The sequence below is a fragment of the Aptenodytes forsteri genome, unplaced genomic scaffold (genome assembly GCF_000699145.1).
Source record: "Aptenodytes forsteri isolate BGI_AS27 unplaced genomic scaffold, ASM69914v1 Scaffold22, whole genome shotgun sequence".
NCBI classification, from domain to species: Eukaryota; Metazoa; Chordata; class Aves; order Sphenisciformes; family Spheniscidae; genus Aptenodytes; species Aptenodytes forsteri.
The window spans coordinates 140,078-157,830 of NW_008795688.1; the positions used below are offsets into that span (position 1 = coordinate 140,078).

The 17,753-nt window shown below is 53.3% G+C and overlaps 1 protein-coding gene across 5 annotated transcripts in view; it reads left to right on the forward strand.

Annotated features, from left to right (window-relative positions):
• The first annotated feature begins 1,225 nt into the window (after nucleotides 1–1,225).
• The window catches only part of PIK3R6 (phosphoinositide-3-kinase regulatory subunit 6), a 38,121-nt gene continuing 21,593 nt past the window's right edge, over nucleotides 1,226–17,753 (forward strand). The window contains exons 1-3 of one of the 5 annotated variants that reach the window (XM_019473010.1): nucleotides 7,572–7,774; nucleotides 10,469–10,862; nucleotides 15,875–16,007. In XM_019473010.1, the coding sequence (XP_019328555.1) occupies nucleotides 15,995–16,007 (13 nt within the window). In that variant the 5' untranslated portion in view covers nucleotides 7,572–7,774; nucleotides 10,469–10,862; nucleotides 15,875–15,994. Of the gene's footprint in view, nucleotides 1,668–7,571; nucleotides 7,854–10,468; nucleotides 10,863–15,874; nucleotides 16,008–17,753 lie in introns of those variants that run through there. The other 4 variants (XM_009282791.2, XM_009282793.2, XM_009282790.1 and 1 more) reach the window with 4 other exon arrangements.

A 17,753-nucleotide genomic window follows, 5' to 3' on the forward strand; every position in this document is an offset into this window, starting at 1 on the left:
CTGCTGCTGTTTCCCTGGAGCCTTCCTGCCTGCAGGATGGCCGCGCGGGGCGGCGAGCCCACCAGGGGAAGGGGATGCTGCTCAGCGCAGCAACTTGGCACCAGTGGAACGAGTGGGAATTGAATGCAAGTAATGCTGACAGCCAGTTAAACTGCCTCCTCCTGCCTTTCTCTCCCAGTCCGGAAGGAAGTAGGTTATTTTTAAATCTGGGGCCCAGGTATGTAACTATACCTAATGCTTTTTCTCATGTAAAAGAAGATGGGAAGTGATACGGTATCAGCTGCAGTTCCCACGCTCCCTCTATAAGTACTTTCTCCCCCCAACCCACATAATCCAAAAAAGCTCAGAGCCTCCAGCGTTGCTCTAGGTAACGCTTGGGGTGCTGAGCTGATCTAACAGGGCCCTGGCCTTAAGCGGGGACAGCACCGGTTGTGGCAGTCGGTCACAGTTGCTGGAGGGGTCGGCCAACACTACTGAGCTTTCCTGAGCACTTTGCACAGTGAAGCATGGGGCCACGCGCACGTGCCCCAGCAGCTGGCTGGGGTGACAGAGCTGGTGGGCTCACCCCACCCCACATCCCATAGGGATGAGCGGTCATCTCCTGAGTTGGGCTGGGTCTGGTGGGTCCACACATCCCTCCCATGTGCCAGCCTGGGCTCCTGCTAATGTGCAAATGGGTCTTGGCCCTAACAGTGTGTTGGTGCACTGTCAGACCTCAGCAGCCCTAAGCAGCCTCACCTGGGGCCCCGTTTGGGCTCATCCTGGGAGCTGCACTCCTGACACTGAGTCACGAGTGGTGACAACGTGACGCCCTGCTGAGCACAGCCAGACCTGCAGCCAACACCTCTGTCAATGCAACGGCAAATTTCTCTGCGAACGCATTCCAGAAGAGGCACAGCATCCTCTGCCCAGGCTGCGTTCCTGTGCTGGCAGCAGGCAGGCAGGGGCTGCTCTGGGCATCTGCAGGGGCATTGCTGGCATTGAGCAAAAGCAGATGTGCATGAGATGCTCCGGGCGGGATGCGCTGGCAGAGGCACAAAATGCCGTGCTTGGAACAGGGAGCTGGAAAAGTGTCTCCTTGGACAGACTCCTCCTTGTCTCTCGTAGCAACACTGTTTATTTCAAGGCACTGGGTGTGCAGCCTCAGGCACTCTCTCTGCCTCGGCTGGGAGGCGGCAGCACCAGAGGAGTTGCCCCTGCGCGGGATGGTCAGTGGCACGGCGGAGGCTGTGCCAGCATCCGGGCTCACCACGGCCGCCTCGGGACAGGCTCATCCCAGAGCAGCCTGACCTGCATGGCTGGTTTTTGGGGATTAGAGGCAGGGCACGGCTGAGCCCTCTTTCGCCTGCTCCTAAGCACATCCTGAGAGCACTGGGCGAGCGTGACCCGTGTGGGGACAGCTTTCTCCTTGAGGGACTTCTCTGTGAAAGAGGAAGTTGTCTTGAAATAACTCCGGCGCTTCCCTTTTTGCTTTGCAGACTTTGAAGTGTGCTGCAGAGCCCGGCAGCCGCCCCGGCGCTCTCCTGGCACCCACCGACCTCCTCACCGGCCAGAGCGGACCTTGCGATGACTCCTCCGGGACCCTTCTCTGCCCCCCCCGCGCTGGATGGGACCTTGGGTGCATATGTGACTCGCGAGGCTCCCCGGTGCCTGCCCTGAAGAAGCAGGTAGAGTCCTGGAGGGAGCATTGCTCCTGGGTCCGTGCATGGGGAAAAGCAGTGCTCGTCCTCTGCCCCATTCTTTCTCTGCTCCTTTGAGGGGGATCTGCTGCTCTATGGGTCCCCAGCGCTGCGCTTTTACTGGGGAGTGCTTTGTGTCTTAGAGATTGGCAGTGCGTGCATGAGTGCTGCATCCCTGTGGGTGAAAGACCCTGGAAAGCACTTGAACGGTGTCGGTGCAGTTTCCTTTCTTGGGGTGAATTAGGGGAGGGCTGCTGGTGGTGCTGGAGAAAAGGAACGTGCTGCTTATCTGCAGGAAGGGAATATTTGTGCAAGCTTCCCCTGCTGCACTCCGCCAGCAAGCGGGATCCTGGTGGGAAACACAGGGTTTGCCCTGGAGCCTGTCCCAGGGAGGAGTGTGGGGACTTTGCTGCCTACGCCCCTGGAGAAGATGCAGGTAGTTTTGATGTTGTTACTGCTCTGGCACTCTTCAAGGACCCCGGCCACTCGCTGCACACACATCCCCCGTGCACACCCTGCAGACAGCCGGCAACTGCTTGCTGCTCAGCCCAGATGGGGTGAGTGAATTACATCACTGATTTGGGGCTGTTTCAGCACTAGCTCATGCTTATTCATTTTGCTCTGTGTGAAACAACTCCCAGTTGCAAGGAACAGAGTCACCTGCCCAGAGCTGCTCCCAGCCATTGCCTGCTTTTGTCCCGACATTGCTGGGGCTCCCCACTTCCAGCTCCTTGCCCCATAAGGCGGGCAGTGCTCATGCGTCCGGCCCTGAGCCCCGCGGGGAGGCTGTGCTCTGGATTTTGCTGCAGCCTGGGGGTGGCTGGGGTGGCGCACGCTCTGGCGCTGGCCGTTTCTGCAGTCGTGTGGCTGCCCGGCTTCCCCTCCCCTTGGCCCGGGGCCTCATCTGTCCCACGGGGGCCCTGAGCGCCGCAGCCGTGACATGGCAATAAACAGCGATGGTAGCGGCGATAACGAGGAGAGTGCAGCAGCCCCGTCCAGAAAGGAAACAAAAAGGGGAGCGCTTGGGGACAGAGCTTCAAAAAAAAAAAAAAAAAAAAAAAAAAAAAAAAAAAAAAAAAAAAAAAAAAAAAAAAAAAAAAAAAAAAAAAAAAAAAAAAAAAAAAAAAAAAAAAAAAAAAAAAAAAAAAAAAAAAAAAAAAAAAAAAAAAAAAAAAAAAAAAAAAAAAAAAAAAAAAAAAAAAAAAAAAAAAAAAAAAAAAAAAAAAAAAAAAAAAAAAAAAAAAAAAAAAAAAAAAAAAAAAAAAAAAAAAAAAAAAAAAAAAAAAAAAAAAAAAAAAAAAAAAAAAAAAAAAAAAAAAAAAAAAAAAAAAAAAAAAAAAAAAAAAAAAAAAAAAAAAAAAAAAAAAAAAAAAAAAAAAAAAAAAAAAAAAAAAAAAAAAAAAAAAAAAAAAAAAAAAAAAAAAAAAAAAAAAAAAAAAAAAAAAAAAAAAAAAAAAAAAAAAAAAAAAAAAAAAAAAAAAAAAAAAAAAAAAAAAAAAAAAAAAAAAAAAAAAAAAAAAAAAGAAGATGAGCCACCTCTGTGCAACAGGCAGGTTTTAGTCCTCCTCCCCTCTGTGCCCTGCTGAGTACTTTCCTCTGGCAGCATCCTCTGGCTGCATCACGGGCACTGAGCCCAAGCAGTCGCACTGTGACCTCTCACCTCCCTGGGATGCCACTGCCCTCCCACCAGAGCTGAGTGTCTATGCAACGTAGCAGCAGTTCTTCTTTTCTGCCACTTGACTTAAGTCTGAACACAGCAACAAATTCCTCTGGGCTTCAAGGACTGATTTATCAACTCTGTGTGTTACACAAATTTTTGGGTGTGTACTTGTTTGGTCCTTTGGTTGTGGAGTGACAACATGGCTCCCAAGGCTTTCTCGACCAGTTTCTGGGTTCCTCTGTGGATGACCCAAATCCACGGGACATTATTCAGCCTTTACAGCTTAGAGTCCTGTTGAACATCTAAAGGTACATCCTGTACTTGCGGTGGAAGAAAACATGGGTCAGTCTGGTGAAATATATGGCCAGTCTCTGCTTTGTCACGTGAATCTGTCCAAACTACACAGCTTCCTCTCAAGCATTAATTTGACCTGAGGAAATAGCTTGAGGCCACGAAGCCTCAAGCTGTTCTGGCAAGACGTGGGCTTGCTGCTCACAGCAGGCACTGGCCTCCGCACGGCTCTGCCCTGCAGCCTCTCCCTGCCAGCCGTGAGATGCTGGGGCTCCAGTGCTGGCACAGGGCTGTCCTGATGTCAAGCGTTGGAGGGCTGCTATGAAGATCAGCTGTGGTGGTGTTTCTACCCCAAAATAGCTTGCCATATATTTTGGTTCTTTTAGTCCTGTTTCCTAAAGAGATAGAGCGATGAGACTTCACTGTCTGTTGCCTGTTGATCAGTCTGTTTGGGACAGCCCACATCCCTGGCTGGATTGCCCCAAATCTGACAGAGGAGAAGACTTCTTGGCACAGAACGCGATAGCACAGGGCAGCTAGCAATGGTTTTACTTGTGTTTCCTTATGAGACAACATGTTCAGGCCGTTGTATGAGAGAAACATTGGTTTCTTTTTTGCTACAAGAAAATAATCTCTGGTTTACAGAAGGGCTGTGGGGGAGGCGACTGGCCACTGTTTCCCATTGCCAGGCACCAACTTGCACATCCCCATTGGAGCAGTTTCCATTTTCTCTTTCACATTCAGATGCTTTCCCTCTAGGAGTCCTGTGAATGCTATCTCAGAGCAGTCCTGTTCATGTTGGGACACCACCTCACTCCACTGGTGACAGGGACCTTGATGCAAAACCTGTCTGTGGCCCCTTTGGCAGGGGATGCCCTGTGCACCATCTTACTGGGATATACTGAATTCCCACCTCCCCACCACCTTCTGATACGTGGGGTGAGCACGGCTGTTGTGGTGGCAGGGCCATAATGACCTTCCATCGGTCACCATTGTATGGGTTTGCAGGTGCTGTTGGGACGTGGGCAGCAGTAGCACCCCTCCCCAGCAGTCCCCGTGTGCCCAGCCTCAGTGGGAATTTGACAGAGGGAGCTCTGATTTTCACAAGAAATGAGAGCTCCTCTGCTCCAAGTGTTTGGGAAAGAGCTGACCCAAGAGGACTCTCGGTTTGGTTGTGTCCAGCCTTCCTAGCATTGACCACATCTCCTACCCAGTCGTGGGGGCTCTTGGGAATTTTTTTCCCGGTTGCTTTCTTGCTTTTGTGAACTTTGCTGGTGTTAATGGCTGTTCTGAAGGCAGATGCCATGTTGGCTGAGTCATGTCTTTCTATTTTGAGGTGTGACATGCCTTGAAGACAGCACTGTCCATCAAACATGGTTTGGGCAGGAGCTCTCCAAGGGAGCTGCTGTTGTGAGTGATCTGTGCTGGGACAGGTTTTGCTTGTGACTCTCTACTATGATTCTTCAGTTCAGACTGGCATTACTGGGGGGTGTTCATGGTCCTACTGAAAGCAGTGGTTTCTGTTGTTGCCCGTACCATGTAATTAAATCTCGTTATTGACCTTGTCCTCCTGGTGCAACATTATATACTTGCCCCTTCCTTGCTAATCTGCTTCTCTTCCTGCTCTGTGTTAGCCCTGTCAGCAGTTGTCATGTTGTTCGTTCCCCACTGCCAGGGCAATGCCAGGCGCACACCACTGGCCCGGTCATCTGCTGACGGCGGGGGAAGGTGCCATGCACAACATGCTGGGGTCACTCCGGCTCTGGTCACCCTCCTACGGTGACCTCCCAAGCCCACGGGCAATTGCTCTGTGCCCTCCCTGAGCCCCAGTGACCTCCCCTCCGCTGTTGGGCAGATGTGGCCACCTGAGTGCAGCTTCCAGCAGAGGCTGGGTGAAATCTCCGCTATGGAGGGGAACAGCTCTGTGTCCCTGCGCAGAGCCGGGCGCTGAGACACTGCCACATTGCCTGGGGCAGAAAAGACCTAAGTTATAAACAGCGCTGGATTCACCACTGAGGATTCTAGATATAGGTACACCTATGGTGGTCCCTCATCTTCTGGTCTCCAGATTGTGCCTGTAGTCAGGCAAGGCAGATGGGTACCGATGTGCTACCACCAGCCACACTGCCGGAGCACTGCAAGGAACAGCAACGTGACATCGTAGCACCAGCTCAATCATGTTCATGAACTCCTGCCTGAGCATGTCTTACTGCAGCCCAGTGGGAGCTGCTTGCTCCACAGCACGAGATGCTGAACACGCCCTGAAACAGCTGTTTAAACCCCAAATTTCTTTGTGAGGGGTAAAGGATTTGCTGTCAACACACAGCTGCTTTCTCCCAGCCGATGACATGTCTGTAGAGTGAAGGGACTGTGCTGGTGAAGATACTGTACAAGGGAGGTATTGCTCAGGGAATGGGACTGTATGGAGGCAGGGAGCAGTTGCGCCATCCCACAGCCCCTTCCACCTCAAGAAAGCAGCCAGCTCCCTGCCTGGCCTCCCCCAGGCTGGCCACATTTGGGAGCCTGAGCTCTGCCCGCTTTTATTTCCCTCTCAGGTGGAGAGCACTTGCCTGGGCTGTATGTGCAAGCAAACCTGGCAGCGGTTTTCAAAACGCACTTATTTTTTCCCTTCGATTGTTTTTTCCAAAGCTGACTCTGGGAATGGAAAGAGAGATGCTAAATCTAAAAAGCTGATGCTTCCGGAAAACTCGTTTCTTTCCTTAGAAAGAATGAAATGTGACGTTGGCGAGGAAGTCTCCAAAGAGTCGTTAGTGTCCAGGAAGCCGCTCGACTTCCACGCCAGCTTTAGCAAAGGGCTTCGGGGTTCATTCAGTCCTGATGGGCAGATGAACGTCCGCTGCAGTGCGAGCTGTGAACGTGTTTCATTAGTGAAATGGCTGTAAAAGCCATTCTCACCTTCTCCCTCCATGGGCATGAGTCTCCTGGCAGGGACGTGCCTAGCCGGAGCAGCCAGCAGGCAAGCGGCGCAGCAAAGTGTTGCTGGAAAGCAGAGTCTGAGCTTGAGATGCGTTTCCTTGGCAGTGAGAGCCTGAGGAAGAGCATCTGGTTTCATATCAGAGCTGCCTGAAACCACAAGCCCTGTCAGGTTTTGAGCGGAAACTGAAAATCAGTCCAGAAGGGGGGCTCCGGGCTGGTCCACAGCACACATTGTCTCCCCTGCCTCTTCCGCAGGTCTCCTCCACCCTGGCAGCCTGTCCAAACGGGGCCAGAAATGAGGCACAACCTTACACACAACCTGGCAGGTGATCTTTATGTGGTTTTTGAGTTTCATAACGAAAGTTTTGCTTAGTTTTCATTTTAACTGAGACACCTTGCTCTGGGGCAGCTGATGTAAGGTGAGATGGAGCCAGACCCTGCCCTCCGTGTTTATCCTTGGCCATGGTTCAGGTCCTCAGGCGAGCCTGGAGCTGCTGCTACCTGGACAGGAAGGAGGGCCGGGGGCTGGAAAGCTGCATTTGTCCCCCTTACCTACCTGAGCTGCGCAGCTGGGCTGCAGGTCAGGATCAGGGCCAGAAATAGCAGCTGCTCCACTGGCAGATGGACATGGCTTAAGAGGAGGGTGCAAACAGGATGTCAAACCTGCCCCTGATGGAGTCCCCTGGATGATTTTGCTGTAGCATCCGTTAACTTGCCCTGGTGTAAGTGATGACTCTGGATCCCAGAGGAGCAGTTTTGGGGGCTATTTGCTGCAGGTTTGAGCAGCCCAGAGGATGCAATGTCAGATACTCAGGTTGGCTTTGGGGAAACAGCCCGCTCGAAGATGCCCTTCAGCTCATGCAGTGAAGAAATCCCCCTTTGGCTCACATTTGATACTTGTGCTCCAGCCGCTCTCGCCAGAGCTAAAAGGAAACACGGGCTGGGCAGCCACCCCAGCGCTTTGTAATATTAGACGAAGCCTCTGATGTGCTACTTTCATAACCGATCTCGCTCAAAGGCAACTGCAGGGAGAAGGGGGAGGGCAGCGCGAGGGTGGCGAATTCTGGTCTCCTCTACAGAACATCTGTCATCGCATGACGAAATGCTGCGAGTACATGTGCTCATGTGTCTCTCCTACGGTTGAGCACTTGCCGCGTTTCTCTTCAGGACGCTCTGGCGCTGAATGGCTTGCTCGCCGCTGCCGATGGTATTTGTATGATCCTTCCTCACGCCGGGAGCAAGCCGGGGTTTCGGCTGCAGGAATGGGAAGAGTTGGGATCGGAGCGGTAACTGGTGGTGGGATGGGGGAAGAGGGGAGAGGGGGAGAACAGCCGGGGGAACAGCTTTCCTGTGCAATACGCGGGTTTTTCTTTGCGAGCGTCTGTAGTCGAGCTGATAAACAACCACAGGAAACCTCAGACGTACCCGTGTAGTGAATTTGTAACTAAATACAGGGCTGCAGAAGGCGTGGAGAGACTGGCTTTGGAGTGGGACTAAATATAACTCAGAGAAAGCAAGCGTGTGTGCACCATGGGCTGCGCTTGCCCTGCTGTGTCACTGCTGTCCTTGGGCAAAGCAGGGAGGCGGGAGAGGGGACATCCCCCGAGGCTGGCCATGGTCAGCACAGCTCCAGGCCATGGCGTTTGGGACCCAAGCCAGGGTGTGCTGGGCAGTGGAGGATGCCCGGGCACGTTGGAGAGCCGGGGCAGGACGGTACAACCGAGCTTCCCAAGGAAGCCTGCCCACTTGCTGCTAGCCCAGCTCCCACCGCCAAAGGGTTTGGCTTTAGGTTTTCTTTCACGGCTTCAGATATTTCTGCATCGCTCAGCCCGTGTCTCACGTGTTTCACCTAGTCTAAAGGTTTTGGTTTTTAGTGATTTCTGCCAGCTTTTGAGACAGAGCAGCCAGTCTTTTGGGGAGGCTGTGCATCCCCATGTTGAATGTTTCCAAGGGACAGTCTGAGTCACTTCTCTCCACTGAGTATGATGGGGTTGAGATGACTCATGTAGATGGACATATCTCCATCCTTCTGCCATGGGATTTTCAATCCCACCCCAGCGTCCTCACATACTGAGGGCTTAAAAAGGACTGAGCTTCAACTCCTGCCATGGATTGGAGCTAAGAGGGAAATATCCTTTCCTTGCGACAGGGACATGCTTTCCTGCAGAGCTGGACTGTTCCTCCAGCAGGTGCACCAGGCTGGGGAGGCAATCCCATTGCTGTGTCATGCACTCACTGGGAAGTTTGCTTGGCTGGTTTTTATCATAATGGTCAGCAGAATGGAACAGGCTGGGGGAGCTGGGCTGCTGTGGGGTGGGACATGGCCCAGGTGGCCTCCTGGGACCAATCTCTGGTCCTGGTCAGGCTGGATTCCCCTGCAGCTCGTAGAGGCTCTTGGGTGTTTGCTGGCAGTGTGTTGGCAGCACTTCCAAAAATCCCCCGGCTCTCTTGGTGGTGAGGCTGTGACTGTGCGATGCCTTGCTCTTACTGTCTCTGCTCAGGCTACAACCGCTCAGGGGTGCGTGGAGGCTGGTGGCCAGGAGAGCCCTCCACTGGCACAGGACCGCATAGTGCTGAGCCTGAACCAGGGCCCTTTGGGACTGCAGGTGATGTATCCTGACACCCATAAGGGTGCTAGCCCATGTTATAATTAAAACAATCTATCGGGGCTAACAAGGGCAGAGTGAGCATGGATCCTTCTTCATGGAGGACAAGAGCAGCTGATGCAGCCCAGCCTGGTCTCTGCGTGCAATAGGGACTGATGACTCTACAGGGACCAATGACCTTCTGTCTGTACAACCTGGTGGTGCCCACCCAGCCATAGCTGGGACCCTCCAGGCACATCCAAAAAGCAAACAGGGTAATGCGTGATCTGATGAAACCTGCCTCATCACAGTGTGTTTGCTGTCTGTCCTGCTCATGACTAGCCCTCAGAGAAAGGAGAGGGTATTGGTGTGGTCTCCCCACCATGCCTCCCTGGCTGTAAGCACCGGGGAGGGGACAACCCTGGAGGAAGGTGACTATTTTCTTGTGCAGGCCTGGGCCAGAGCACGACGCAAATGGGGAACCTCTGCTCAGGAGGAAGGTGGTTCAACGGGGTGAGCACTGGGAGGATGGAGAGGTAGGGAGGGAGGCAGACTGGAGGATCTCAGCCCCAGTGGCCTCACCTCCATATGGGACTGCACTTCATCTTGTATTAGCTCGGCTAAAATAGAGCAGCTGTCACAAACTGTTCCCCACCTCTGGGACCCCATTAACTGCTGCCCTGCAGAGGAGAGACACTGAGGATGGGTTTATGTGATGCTCAGCACCCGATGCTCAGCCAGGTCCTGCTCACACTCTCTTCATCACCCTGGTAGTTTGGAAAAGGAGGATGAGGCTGCAAAGCTCTTTAACCCATGGTCTTATCTGCCAGTTTCCAGGGTGAACTGTGCTTTCAACGCAAAGTTCTTCATTTTAAGAATATAGCCAGATGGTTCCCATAACTACCCCAAACTCTCGGGAGAGGTGGCTTTCGAGTCACTAAGGTTTTTTCACTAAAAAACCTCGTAGTTATTGAAAACTGAAGGGACGAATGTGACTTCCCTTCTCGCCCTTCCTTTTTAATTTTTTCCTGCAAATGAAATAAAATACAGCTGATGCCATGGGTATTTTAAGAATTGCAGAGAGGAAGCAGGGATTTGCAGCTCTGCAAAGAAGTGGGATGAATGCAGAGAAGGCTCTGGTCTTGCTGAGCTGGCAGACAGCAAAATAACCAGTTACGGGATGAAATGTGTCTCATGTCTGCTGCAGGGAAGGGAAGAGATCCAAGCGGGGAGGAGGGGGACAGAAAGCGGAGGAGCTCTCACGGGTGTGGATCAGGGAACTGAGCTGCTTCTGTCTCTTGCTGGCACTTTTGCAGGGCTTGCTTTTATGCCCCGCACCGTCATATTTCCCCTCGACTCATCTATCGTCTCCCAACGGTCATGTGTGTTGGCTGGGGCCTGTGAGCCCTTCCTGTTTCTGGGTAGAAAGCTTGTGGTCACCGGTGAGCTCAGACACATGCACACAGAGCAGAAGTGAGCCTCGTCCACGCTCGGCGGCGTTGTGCGTGGGCTCCGATACAGATGCCGCGAGGATCGCTGCTTCTCTGTCTAGCTGTCGCCTGCTGCACCTCGGCCGAGGAGCCGGTGCCCTTTGGCTGTGCCTGATTCACCACCACCTCCTCCCTCCTCCTCCTCACAATGTGCCTGCTGGGACGGCCTTGTGCCCCGAAGGGAGCTGTGATCCTTGGAGCTGGAAGGATGCAAGGGAAGGTGAGTGCAGCCCGGAGCCGGGGAGGTTTGGGACAGGGTCCTTCCTTGTGTGGTCCCTCTGCTCCCACTCGCAGCGGGGACGGTGCAGGGCCAGGCTGTGGTGGGGGATCCTATCCCCAGCCTTCAGGGGAGCAGGGCAGGGGTTCCCAGGTGAAAGCCTGTGACCTTCTCTCTTGCAGGTCTGAGTTAGTCCACCAGGCACTAGGACCAGTGCAGAGTCCATCCCCAGAAATGGGGACAATATTCCCCTACTTGTGCCGGGGATCACTCATTTTGGGAGAGATGAGGCAGGCAGAGAGGGCTGTCTGTGGTGGGGAGCTCTGATGCCTTGAGCTCCCCTTCCTCCGGGGACTGTGCTGACACTTGCTGTCAGCAGCAACCCCTGTCTGCTGTGCTGGGATGTGGGGATGTGACACAGTTAATGCTGGGGGTCTGGTCCTAGAGACTCAGTGAAGTCCCCTTGGATGAGAGTGTCCCTGCGTGAGACACCAGGCCAGCAGTGCAAACCTGGGACAGGGGACCTGGCTCGCCCAGATCCCTGGGTGAGAAGCGGGGGCTGCAGTGCAGCTCAGACCGTCTCTGTGCCTGCCATCCCCACGCAGCACCTGAGCAAGCCGTGGTCATGGGGGGCCCCCTGGCTGGCTCACAGCATGTGGTAGGTCAGGACTCGATGGGCACAAAGTGCAGAGGTGGCTGTAACCAGGGTCTTTAGCCCCATGGTCTGCGACCAGAAGGGGTGGCAATGGCAAAGGACTCAGCAAGAAGGGACTTGTCCCTGCATGCAGAGGATGCAGGGACACGCCTCTCCACCCTCTCCAGGGAAGGAGTGGTCCCAGCATCACAGCATCACGTCCCAGCATGTCGCATCTGGTCTCCCAGGGGATTTATGGCTGCTGTGTCCTGGGAACAGCCTGGCAGGCAGAGGAGCACAGGGTGGGTGTTGGGGACTGATCCTGTCTCAGCAGGCTGAGAAACAGCCTGATGCAGTGATAGGGATCCTGTTACACCCCAGGTTTCTGGGTGCCGGTGGGTGACATCTCCCACTGCTCTGACACCAGCACTGGGGTCTTCATGGTGTGTGCCTGCAGTTCCACACACCCTCTGCTAAAATGCTTTTTCACCCAAATCGGCAGCTCTAAGTGTGTCATTGGAGCTTCAGACGGTTACTGTGTCCCTGCAGCGACACATGGCTTCTAGGTGGTGTTCAAGGAATCCCTCCTGCCAGGTGATGGGCTTCATCCCTTATGGTCAGCCTCTGCCCAGAGCAGCGTCACTGCCAGGGCAGGGGCTGGCAGTCTCCTTCCCAGGGGTATGTAGGTTGCATCTTTGTTCCCTGCCATTCTCTGCTCAGCCAAAGAGGTGCCAAGGTCAGATCATCTGGCATAAATCAGCCTGGCTTCATTAATGTCACTCAAAAACTACCCATGCACCTCGGCTGGGGAGCAGCCTACATCTCCACGGGCAAGGAACTGTCTGTAAGTGCTCCGCGCAAAGGCTGAATTTAGTCCTTGGTTACAGCACAGGCTTTTGCGTTTTCAAAGCCTTCCTCACCGTGTTACTGGGTTTGGATTTGTGTCGGGGTGATTGCAGGGCCAGCTGCTCTCAGGGAAGTCCTGGTGAAGCCCAGGAGGGAAGGGCAGGCAGCATCCCCGTCTGTGGTGGCTGGGAAGGGCAAATGTGGTCCTGCTGTCTGAACTGCTCCGAACTGGGGCTGATGCTGTTCAGCCCTTCCCATCCTCAGCCCTGCATCCCTCCTCCTCCTTTGGTAGCCCTGGTACCCTCACCCTTGGGGAGCAAAGCAGGCAGAAAACGCCCCCGGTGAAAATGGGTGATTTTCTGCTCATTTAGGTTCCTGTGCTGGTTATGGCCAGGCCAAGCGAGAGTCAGCAGCTAGTGCCTGGCAGGAACCAGACTGACCCGTCTTCCTCACCAGCCTGTTTCCATGTATGTCCTTTCATGTCTCTTCTCATACAACATTTACCTGTCCTCCTGCAGATGGCATGACTGGACTTTGAATATGCTGGAGACCAGTTTTTGGCATTTTATGTTGAATTTTCTTGGGAGACCCAAGCAGGCAGGTGGACTATGGATTCAGTCTCAGCTCCTCTTTGCTGACAGTGAGGAAGGCCAGCACTTTTTAAGCAGACAGGTGAACTGAGAACCAAAGTTTCTCAGGCAGGAGGAGCTCACATCGCTCTGGCCCTGTTGAGTCCTTTTCTAAATTTGGAAACTAAGCACTGGCAAGCAGGTTCCACGTTTGGTCATCAGCTCCCTCCCACGCGCGGGCAGGTAGGATGCGGATGTGGAAAATCACCGATGCTATTAGCAGCGGGCTGTGTTTCACTTCGGCCGGCAGCCTCTCCAAGCCTCGAGGCAGGCATGGTGAAGGAGCCTGGCATGCAGCCCCGGCTCCGCCGCTCGGCGCAGGTGCCGTGGGTCTCCCGCAGCATTGGGGACCCCAGCGCTTTTCCCAGCAGGAAATATCATTTTGAGAACCGCGGTGCCAGCCAGCTCACGGCTGTGTAATGCTGCTGTACAGTATTTGGTGCTCTTATGCATGCAAGGGATTAGGAGAATCATTCACTTTCCTTCTGTAGTCAGTGATTTGAGAGGGTGGTCTGTAATTTCTGAGACTAGGAGGATTAATTGATGTTCTCCTCCTCTGGTCCAGACCCTGGCACACCAGGAGGCATGTCCCATTTCTGCCTGTAGAAGCAAAGGCCTCTTTGTCCACAGATACACGGCTGATGCTTGGTGCAGGCTGTCAGCACTGCGGGTTGGCTGTGGCTGGGGTGTGAGAGTATCCTTCCCTTGCTCACCGCTCTGCACCAGGGATGCTGATCACCTCTGGGGAGTCATCCAGTGCCCGGCCAGGGGTGGCAGCGTGGGCACGAGGGGGAAGGCAGGTGGCTGTGCCACAGGCAGGAACAACCTGTGGGCAGCACCACAACTCACCCGCAGACAGCGCCGGTGCCATCAGTGTGGGGTGTCGGAGGGGGAAATGGTTTGCTGGTCTTAGTAGACACCCTCTGCCCTGCTATGCATCCCCGGTGCACCCCAGGGTGGTCACCTTGGAGGAAAGGGCACATCCATTGCCACAGCAGTATCCACGTGCCGCAGAGATGTGATTCCGAGGTTGATATCAAGCATCCAGCTGAGACGGAGGATGGTTGGCATCTCCTCCCTGCTCCCAGCCCTGGACCAAGCTGCCTGCCAGCTGTGCAAGCAGAGGCACGGGATTTGCTATAGTAAGCCTCTGGCCTGCAGAAGGACTCCTGTCCTTGCCTCCCTTGTCCTCTCTGCTTTCAGCTGTGGCCAGGAGCTGCCGCCACGGTGCTGCTGCCCGGCAGGCGGTGGAAATCCACCACGGTGGCTCAGCGCCAGGCCTTGTTATCCAGCCCTGGGGCCAGAAATAAAGGCCACACGGGTCTGGGGTGGGTTTTGAAAACTTCGTGTGCTGCAGGAAACCTTTAATGAGCTTCTGAAAGCTGCTGAGAGCAGGATGCTCTCGGGGCTTGAGTGGTACGTGGCAGGGGTGTTCCTGCACGTGTCCATCCATCTCCCCCTGCAGCCGCAGAGCTGTTGGTTTTGCTGATGGATATTTACAGATTTAGGACCTACCTGGGTAGTTAGGTCCTAAATCTACAAATTAAGTAGAGCGACTCTTAAGTAGAGCAAAGACATGAGCACAAGTGTGGGCTGATGGCTTGACTGTGCTTGGAGGGATGCGGAGGACTGACAGGACTGCATTGTTATTGCTGCCTGTGCTGGTTTGGTGACCGCTGGAGGTGGGCTCCCTGTTATCAGCCACAAATGTGGGTGTTTGAGGGAAATCATAGAATTCAGAGCTGTGGTCTATTTTTTTGTATCCCTAAAGACAAGAAGAGGGGGCAAAACCTGCAGGCTGGAAAAGCCTCAATCTAGAAATGCTGAAAGTGGTGTTGCAGCTCACTCAGGCTGTAAATACAGGCAGCACAGTCCTGCGGTTGCCGCTGTGCCCATGGATGGGGAGACGGGAGAGGGCAAGGCACTGGGGGAGGCGCTGGGCACTGGGCGGGCAGGACCACGAGGTGCCGGAGCTGCAGGCTGGGAGGGACCTGGTTGTGGGGTAGATCACCACAGCTGAGCATCTCAGCAGCGGTATTTTGCATAGAAGATGCCGATGTCTTCTCTGCTCCTCCGCGGCTGCCCCGTGCCAGCTCCCCAGCCTGCTTGTAGTTGTCTCACAGGCAAATCTCCCTTCCTTCCTCCTCGGCTCTTAGGATTATTTTTTTTTCCTCTTTCTTTGGAGAGAACAATGCTTGAGGGGAAGGCAAGCTGTCCCGCTCCAGGCTGGCTTCCCTCTGCAGCGTAACCGGCTCCTGAGCTTTCCTCGGGGTTTGTTTCTCTGGGATGCTGGATCAGGATGGCAGCGGATCAGCACAACAAGCATAGAAACCTCATGGAAATTTGGGCTCTTTTTTTTTTTTTTTTTCTTTTTCTGGTTGGACTTTGCATTTCAGACTTGGTTTGACTTAACCTGAACATTTCTTCTTAAATCTTGGGGAGGATGAGGTTCCCGATCCTGCCCTGCTCGGTGATGCTGATGCTTATCCCTGGGGGCCTCCTTGCTGTGGGAGGCTTTGGGGGCCTCTTTTTCTGTTGGACTTTGCATTTCAGACTTGGTTTGACTTAACCTGAACATTTCTTCTTAAATCTTGGGGAGGATGAGGTTCCCGATCCTGCCCTGCTCGGTGATGCTGATGCTTATCCCTGGGGGCCTCCTTGCTGTGGGAGGCTTTGGGGGCCAAGTGTTCAGACGAGTTCAGCTTTGAGCTGAAGCTTTGTCCAGCAAAACACAGCCCCTGAGACATGCTGTGCTCACCCTTAGGGCTCTGTCTCTCTGCCGGGCATCCTCCACGCTGGGGTCTCATGCCCGCCATGTCCCCGTGGCTTTGTGCTCTCCCCTGGGGTTCAGGCTGATCCTGATCTCCACCACCAGCCTGAGCCGAACGTGCCCTATTTTTTCGCAGGTGAGACACAGGACCTAAGGCCATGCCCGTGTGGAGTGAGGAGCAGCTGCACACTCACCCCATCATTGCAGACGCCCTGCGGCCACCGTGCCCGCCCCGTGCTGCAGCCTCAGCCCGGCCATGGAGAGCACAGGTGGGTGATGCTGAGCCCCCCGGGGTGCCAGGGTGAGGGGATCCCCACCAAATGAACCCACCTCACCCGCCTTCCTGTGCCTTGATTACCCTCCGATAAAATATGTGGATATCTAAGGAGGATTCATTGCCGCTGGGCAGACCTTGCTCTTTGCAAGGTGTTGGCAGACCCTGCTGGATAGATGGGAAATGAGGCACGAAGCAACTGAGGGGCAGCCAAAAGATTTGCTGTAGAGGGGCACTTCGAAAGCACCAGGTCTGGCAACGATTCACATTTCAATTTTAAAACGTTTTTATGTTTTATTGTACTTTTTGTGTCCATTTTTTTTTCCGTATCTGTGTCTTATTTTCATGCTGTTTCACAAGGTGGTGTTGGTCTCCCGGCACCCCGAGGCCAGGATATCAACACTGAAATGTTTTATTTCATTGCTAAGCCACTACTGCTTGTCGTTGGTAGGTTGAGACTGTTTTTAGATCAAAGTGCCTCTTGTTTGTCTTGGAACGAGTGCTTTGACGCTCTGCTCCCCATGAAGAAACCTCAGCATATCATGACTGTAGTCGCTTTGATTTAGAAAAAGAGGACAGTATTTATATCTGTGCTCAGGAAAAACTTCCCCCGGTAATTAAAAACATACACAAATGAAAAGAATAGGAAATTTCAAATAGTCCATTATTGCATAATTCCCTAGTGCAAAACCAATGAACGTAATAGTGAAATTGAGAGGCTTTACAAAACCACTGGAGAGAAAACAAAAAGGAGAGAAAATACAAATTTCCAAAGCAAAATTTTGACTTTTCCCCAAATGACACTTCCAGAATGAGAAAAATCCCATTTCAAAGGACATTTCTGCACTGTAGTTTCTCCCCGTGTGAGTACGATGGCATGAACTGTGCTGGCAGAGATGGGACTTCCCATGTATGCACGCACAACTTCACCAGCACATGTGAACAATTGTGAACCCGAGTGTGTGGTTGTTTTCTAACATAGCTTCAACTGAAGCCACAGCAGTAAGTACTCCTCTGCAGAAGAAGCCTGAAGTGAATGAATCCTCCATATAAGCATCCTTAAGGGGATGTACTTCCCTGGGGTCAGTAAATAGGAGTACTATTTTGGCTATTGGGGTGTTCTGAGGAATAGGCCATCCCCAATACTTTAAATTTTGCATTTCCCAGTTGTCTTTTATGCAGGGCTCGTGTCTGCTGCCCCTATGCCCTGGTCACCATCTCAATGGACCCATGGCACTGCAGTCTTGGGCTTGGAGAGGGCAAGAGTGGCTTGTCATGTGTCTGGCCATGCTGCCTGCCCTGCAAGCTGGTGACAAGGAGGCAGCAAGGATGTTGTGAGGGTCAAAGTGCTCCTGCTCTCTGCTGTGCATCGCCAGTGGGAACGGTGGCAACTCCGGGGTGCCACGTCCACTCCCCTGCATGATGACCCTGGGCCCACACACCCTCTAAAAGACACAGTAGAAGAGCAAAAAATCATCTCTGTTTTTTGCTTCAAACCCATGCTGAGATGGTGCATGGGTCTGCATGGGGCGAGGGGGCAGAAACTCAAAGCTGCCCCATCTCCTGCATGATCATGTCTTGATGGTCCTCTGCCCACAGGAGCACTCCCTGGAGATGGCCCTGTTTGTCTGACCCTCCAGCTGAGCTGTAAAATCCCCCCTGTAATTTTCCTGTTTCCCTTCCTGTAGCTCTCAACCAGCCAGCTCCCAACCCACCTCCCCGAGTCACTGTTCTTTGTAAA